This window comes from Phoxinus phoxinus, assembly GCF_949152265.1.
Source record: "Phoxinus phoxinus genome assembly, chromosome: 7".
Lineage (NCBI taxonomy): Eukaryota > Metazoa > Chordata > Actinopteri > Cypriniformes > Leuciscidae > Phoxinus > Phoxinus phoxinus.
In genome coordinates, this window is record NC_136882.1 from 39,090,395 (window position 1) to 39,097,807 (window position 7,413).

Sequence of the window (7,413 nt, forward strand, 5' to 3'; positions counted from 1 at the left end):
GTAGCGCGTGTGTGTGGGGTAGCGCGTGTGTGTGTGGTAGCGTGTGTGTGTGTGTGTGGTAGCGTGTGTGGTAGCGTGTGTGGTAGCGCGTGTGTGGTAGCGCGTGTGTGTGTGGTAGCGCGTGTGTGTGGGGTAGCGCGTGTGTGTGTGGTAGCGCGTGTGTGTGTGGTAGCGTGTGTGTGTGTGGGGTAGTGTGTGTGGGGTAGCGTGTGTGTGTGTGGGTGGTATCGTGTGTGTGTGGGTGGTATCGTGTGTGTGGTAGCGCGTGTGTGTGTGGTAGCGTGTGTGTGTGTGTGGGGTAGTGTGTGTGGGGTAGCGTGTGTGTGTGTGGGGTAGCGTGTGTGTGTGGGGTAGCGTGTGTGTGTGGGGTAGCGCGTGTGTGTGGGGTAGCGTGTGTGTGTGGGGTAGCAGCGTGGGTGGTAGCGCGTGTGTGGTAGCGCGTGTGTGTGGGGTAGCGCGTGTGTGTGTGGTAGCGCGTGTGTGTGTGTGGTAGCGTGTGTGGTAGCGTGTGTGTGGTAGCGTGTGTGTGGGGTAGCGCGTGTGTGTGTGGTAGCGTGTGTGTGTGTGGTAGCGTGTGTGTGTGTGGGGTAGTGTGTGTGGGGTAGCGCGTGTGTGTGTGGTAGCGTGTGTGTGTGTGTGGTAGCGTGTGTGGTAGCGTGTGTGGTAGCGCGTGTGTGGTAGCGCGTGTGTGGTAGCGCGTGTGTGTGGGGTAGCGCGTGTGTGTGTGGTAGCGTGTGTGTGTGTGGTAGCGTGTGTGTGTGTGGGGTAGTGTGTGTGGGGTAGCGTGTGTGTGTGTGGGTGGTATCGTGTGTGTGGTAGCGCGTGTGTGTGTGGTAGCGTGTGTGTGTGTGGGGTAGTGTGTGTGGGGTAGCGTGTGTGTGTGTGGGGTAGCGTGTGTGTGTGGGGTAGCGTGTGTGTGTGTGGGGTAGCGCGTGTGTGTGGGGTAGCGTGTGTGTGTGGGGTAGCAGCGTGGGTGGTAGCGCGTGTGTGGTAGCGCGTGTGTGTGGGGTAGCGCGTGTGTGTGTGGTAGCGCGTGTGTGTGTGTGGTAGCGTGTGTGGTAGCGCGTGTGTGGTAGCGCGTGTGTGTGGGGTAGCGCGTGTGTGTGTGGTAGCGTGTGTGTGTGTGGGGTAGTGTGTGTGGGGTAGCGTGTGTGTGTGTGGGTGGTATCGTGTGTGTGTGGGTGGTATCGTGTGTGTGGTAGCGCGTGTGTGTGTGGTAGCGTGTGTGTGTGGTAGCGTGTGTGTGTGTGGGGTAGTGTGTGTGGGGTAGCGTGTGTGTGTGTGGGGTAGCGTGTGTGTGTGGGGTAGCGTGTGTGTGTGGGGTAGCGCGTGTGTGTGGGGTAGCGTGTGTGTGTGGGGTAGCAGCGTGGGTGGTAGCGCGTGTGTGGTAGCGCGTGTGTGTGGGGTAGCGCGTGTGTGTGTGGTAGCGCGTGTGTGTGTGGTAGCGTGTGTGTGGTAGCGTGTGTGGTAGCGTGTGTGGTAGCGCGTGTGTGGTAGCGCGTGTGTGGTAGCGCGTGTGTGTGGGGTAGCGCGTGTGTGTGTGGTAGCGTGTGTGTGTGTGGTAGCGTGTGTGTGTGTGGGGTAGTGTGTGTGGGGTAGCGTGTGTGTGTGTGGGTGGTATCGTGTGTGTGTGGGTGGTATCGTGTGTGTGGTAGCGCGTGTGTGTGTGGTAGCGTGTGTGTGTGTGGGGTAGTGTGTGTGGGGTAGCGTGTGTGTGTGTGGGGTAGCGTGTGTGTGTGGGGTAGCGCGTGTGTGTGGGGTAGCGTGTGTGTGTGGGGTAGCAGCGTGGGTGGTAGCGCGTGTGTGGTAGCGCGTGTGTGTGGGGTAGCGCGTGTGTGTGTGGTAGCGCGTGTGTGTGTGTGTGCTCACCCACATCCCTCTAAACCGAGCTTAAGGACGAGCTGTGATATTTAGGGATATGTCATGAACAATTTCAGGCTATTTCCCATCAATTTCCTTTGTGCATTTTGCCATTACCCAGGCTCTCTGATTTGCTCCCACACACTGAAATGCTTCATTTGTTCAGTGTTTTAACAATAATACGTAAACCGTCAGCAAGCATGAGGTTACATTTATTAAAAGAGGTTTTAATGAAATCTGGTGGGGTGGTGTTGTAGCTTGACAGCAACAATAATGCAGCGTTAACACACTGTAGGCATTACGGTGTCAGAGAGAATCCCAGATAAGAACAGAGGACGCCTGTGGAGCAGAAACACACGGGGTTAAAGACACCAATTTACATGGAAATGAATCAAATCTTTAAACAGTCGCTCATGCGCACTGTGTCTCATTTCCCTCTCGGTCACGTCCTATCTGCACTCTGTTGTCCCGTAAATAACAGCAAACACTTCAAAAAAACACGCCAGGACACATCTCTCAATACTTGGGTCACGGTTTCTCTGTGAGTTAAACTGTGGATCATTTATCATTGTTTTGGCACAAATTTTATTCAATTCCTTTCTCATTCAAACGCCACAAAAACTCAATGTACCTCCAATTTGCACGTTTACATGATATAAACCTAGTTTTTACAATCACTAAAACAACTTTCTCAATACTTGAGTCACAGTTTCTAAACTCTTCACACAGTGATTTCAACATCAGTCTGTGTGAGATTAACTGTGGGTCGTTTGTCACTGTATGTATGTGCACAAAATGGATTCAGTGATGACATCTGTCAAATTACTGAGACACAAAAACCACAACAAACAAGAGGCCGATTTTGCAAATTGCACATACTCTTTTCAAAACTGTTAGACAAAGTCTTAAATCACTTAAGTCATCTTTGTTCACTAAAATTACATGTTTAAAGGATAAAACATTTACATATTTTTTCTTCTTGCCTTAAAATATCTTGAATGTAACTCGACACCCTTGCCTCATTTAGTATACGCAGTTCTATGAATATGCAAATGAGCCCCGCCTCCACACACTCACTCACTGGTTGACGATCACACGTTGATCTGATTGGTTATAAGGTAGTGTGTGACGTCAGAAACACCAGCGATTTCAAACCGTGTTTTTGAGACTGTCTTTGGTTCACTGCAGTTTTAAGCAGAAAATAATCAGCAATGCTGTCCACTTATGAAGTGATTTTCAACACAGGGGGATTTTAAAAACATTTCTGTTAATTGAAATAAAGCTGGAATAAAAAATATATATATTGGTTAAAAAACTTAAATTAAAATTAGTAATGTTGCATGTCTTTGCAATAAACTGAAATAAGCTGCATTGAAGACTCAAATTATTAACTGTAATGTGGACTGGCTATGAAATTGTGTATTGTGAAAAGCGCTATAGAAATAAATGTGAACTGAATTGAATAACACTAAATGCAACTAATCTAACTTGAAAACACTCAGAAAATACTCAGCAATGCTGTCGGCTTATGAATTTACACATGGTTTGTCTTAAAGCAGATTAAAAACACCACATAGACACATAAACTACATTAAAAACTGGATTTTACAAACTATCTTGTAAGTTGTAACCAATCAGATCAACGAGTGATCGATTTCTGAGCTGAGTGAGTGAGTGGAGGCGGGGCTCATTTGCATATTCATAGAATTGCGTATACTAAATGAGGCAAGGGTGTCGAGTTACATTCAAGATATTTTAAGACTTGAATAATTTTTTTCAAGGAAAATGTTTAAATATGTCATTTTGGTGATCAAAGAAGAGTTTTAAGGAATAAAATAATTGACTGCAGGACATGTAGTTGCTTATAGTTAGTAGAATGATTATAATAAGAGTTACCGAACTTTGCTTGTGTTCTGGAAGTATTAGTTAATTTCAGCCATGAATTCATTTTTTTGGTAGTTTTTGTGCATTTTGATCTGCTGTGTCAAACTGAAAGTTGGAAGAGTTTTAAAAAAAATTACCAAAGTATTGAGAGATGTGTCCTAGCGATTGTAAAAAAAAAAATAAAGAAAATTGAATGATCCTTAAAAGTTCTTATTCTGTAATAATAATAATTAACTGGTCAAAAATGCAAGAACCCTGACTTGTGCAATGGTTTTGTCTTCACACACCTCGCGTGTTTCTCCCAGAAGTGCCGCAAACGTTCTTCAGCTTCTCTAAGAGAAAGACACACGTTACTCAAAAAAGACACAGGAAATTAAAGCACATATTAAACAGTGCTTTCATAATCACACTGCCACGGTTGATCATCCGTGGCGAGAGCGGAGGGAGATTGCCTGCGCACCTGCTGCTTCTTCCTGCGCAGGGACAGCTTCGGCGAGAGGCGCATCAGCGGATGAACCGAATGAGACTGAGGAAGACGAGGAGAAAACATATTCACATCAGACCAGTCTGGAGCAGCACGGGTATATCTGTGGCAATAGCCAACGGATGCTGGGTTGTTTTAACCTAATTTTGGGTCAAATATGGACAAACCCAAACGTTGGATCAAAAATGCAATTTAAAAATGTAACCCAATGGCTGGGTGGGTTTGTCCATATTTGACCCAAAATTGGGTTAAAACAACCCAGCATTTGTAGTGTACAAAATAGTGTACATTGTATGGGTCAAAATTAACCATTTTTCTTTTATGCCAAAAATCATTAGGATATTAAGATCATGTTCCATGAAGATATTTAGTAAATTTCCTACCGTAAATATATAAAACATGTATTTTTGTGAGTGAATGCAGCACAATCGTGAACATAAATGCACAACTTTAAAGGAGATTTTCTCAATGTTTTGAGTTTTTTGTATCCTCAGATTCCAAAATATTCAGCCAAATATTGTCATATCCTAAACCATACATCAATGGAAAGCTTATTATTCAACTTTCAGATTATGTATACATCTCAATTTCAAAATATTGACCCATTTTGTGGTCCATGGTCACATACAGTACCGGCCAAAAGTGATTTTAATGACCCTACAAATTCTATTAAACCATCAAAATGCACCGTAAAAAGTGTTCAGTTCACTTCATTTTTTTTTTTGTTGTTATTTTAGTTTTTTAACCCATTGCTTTAAAATTATCAAGTGAATAAACATAATGCTTAATTGAAAAAATTAAGTTATGTGAACTTGACAAGTCCACATAACTTATTTTTTTCCATTAAGCATGAAGTTTATTTACTCAATCATTTTAATGCAACAGGTTTCCTCAATTTTTTTAAAGTCAAGTCAACTGATCACTTTTTACAGTGATAAATATTTTAAATATGAGGGAAGAACAAAACACTAAACTTATGCAATTATATAATTTTTTTGGCAATCTACAGTTACTATGCAAAAAGCTGACAGGATAATGCAAACATTGACCACAACATAATCAGATTTTCATAGTTCTCTCTTGTTTTTGCATGTGTATTTTTTTTTGCGTCATTATAACTAATAAAACAATCGACTCCAAGCACAACTACGCAATATGCTTACAAAATCTTTATAATATTTCAATAAATGGTCCATTTTCCTACTTTTGGCCACTACTGTTATCAGGGAATGTGCATTATATAGAGAGCATGTTTGAACGCAGTAACGTGAGATGTTGATACCTCTCTCTCTACTTCGCCGACTGAGTTCTGTGCTTTGGAATAATGAAACAGGAACTGAAGAACAGAAGAACAACATCAGTTTGACGTCGTCAGAAACAGAAACAGGACGGAGAGCAGAAGCTGCTCTGTATGAACGAACTTACCCTCTTAAAAACATTCTGAATCTGCTCCTGTAGAAACACGAGAGAGAGTTCAGACACGGGGTCAAAGGTCATGATGATGAACTCACTCACTCACACACACACACACACACACACACACACACACTCACCTGGTCCTGGTTCCTCCACTCTAAACCACACAGAGAACTTAGTAAAGCCGAGGCCTAAAAACACAGACATATACAGTAAGATTAGCTATGACTTACAGTGTGTACGTTTTAGCGGCATCTAGTGGTGAGGTTGCGAACTGCAACCAAATGCAGAGAGTGGCAATAAGGTTTCTTTACAAAGATAAATTAAGGAATTAGGTTTACTTTGCAAACATTATTGTGAATATTATTGTTGTTACTTGTTCATCATTGTGTCAGTGTTTTCTTTGCACGAAGAACAACATAGTGTCGAAACGCGTTTGTCCGTTTAGGGCCACCGTAGAAACACAAGCGGACCCGCGGTGTGTACAAAAGGTAATAAAAACATAACGGTTCATTATGTAAGGTCTTTATACACCACTGAAAACATGTGTGTATGATATTGCATTTCTGTCATCAGATCCTCCTAAATATTACACAATGCACCTTTAAAATGAACATACACTTGGATAGATTGATAGATAGATAGATAGATAGATAGATAGATAGATAGATAGATAGATAGATAGATAGATAGATAGATAGATAGATAGACAATACTTAAGCCAAAAATAAAATAATTGATTAATACCTGAATATAATCTCCATAATCATCACAATCTGTCAGTGGTCTAGGATAGCCTTCTGCAATCACACATACAAAGACAATCGGTTTCATTGATTAACAGACAGAGATATCCCACTCTAAAATCCTGATGGATTATTATCATAATTTGGAAACAATAAATGATTTTAATAGGAATTATTAAAACAGGATTTCAGCAAAATGCAAAAAAAAAAAAAAAAAAAAAATCTAGATGTTTTTGGTAACACTTGACCATATTAAAACATTAGTTAATTACATTAGTTACCATAAACTAAGAACAATACTTCCACAGCATTTATTAATATCAGTTACATTTTTTAAATCAGAAGTTGTATCTGTTAATATTATTTAATGTGTCTATATAATATAACGATATTATTTAGCTGACATGAACTAACAATGAACAGTTTTATGTTTATTAACTAACATTAACAAACATAGATATACTGTAATAAACATATTGCTCATTAATATTAGTTAATGCATTAACTAACGCTAACTAATGGAATATTATTCCATGTTTAACATACAAGATTTATGATGATAAAACAAAAACCCAAAAGAAAATGTGGTTTTGAAACTCCATGCACTTTCTAAAAAAAAAATAGGCAGAGAATCAAATATGAATTTAATTTTATCTTATTTGATTCCTTTAGATTTTTTTTTCCCAAATGATCAACATGAATCCTGAACAAATACATTAGAAATGCAAAACCACGTAAAGCTGATAATTAATAATAATTAAATAAGAGAAATGCGTTTTTTACAGTGAAAAACACATTTGTCTAAATAATAATATTTACTAAATCTAATGTAAACTGAAATGCAAGTGCTGAAGTTACTCACCAACAGCTGAGTAAAAGCTGCTGATAAACCAAACTAAACAGCAAAACACCGAAAAGTGCCGATAGCACGCGCTCCCCATACTAATATCCGAGTGAGTTGGGTCGAGTTCCTCCTGAATGATGTTCTGGTTCTGGAGAACTGAAGTCCTGCTGATGCTCATA

The 7,413-nt window shown here is 41.0% G+C and overlaps 1 protein-coding gene across 1 annotated transcript; it reads right to left on the minus strand.

Annotated features, from left to right (window-relative positions):
• Positions 1-2,135: 2,135 nt before the first annotated feature.
• nms (neuromedin S) lies at positions 2,136-7,413 on the minus strand. Its single transcript, XM_079618524.1, has 8 exons — positions 7,253-7,413; positions 6,392-6,444; positions 5,782-5,835; positions 5,654-5,680; positions 5,511-5,564; positions 4,205-4,270; positions 4,032-4,071; positions 2,136-2,199 (listed from the first exon to the last, which is right to left on the minus strand). The coding sequence occupies exons 1-8, from the start codon at positions 7,410-7,412 to the stop codon at positions 2,159-2,161; spliced, it is 495 nt and encodes a 164-aa protein (XP_079474650.1). The 5' UTR covers position 7,413; the 3' UTR covers positions 2,136-2,158.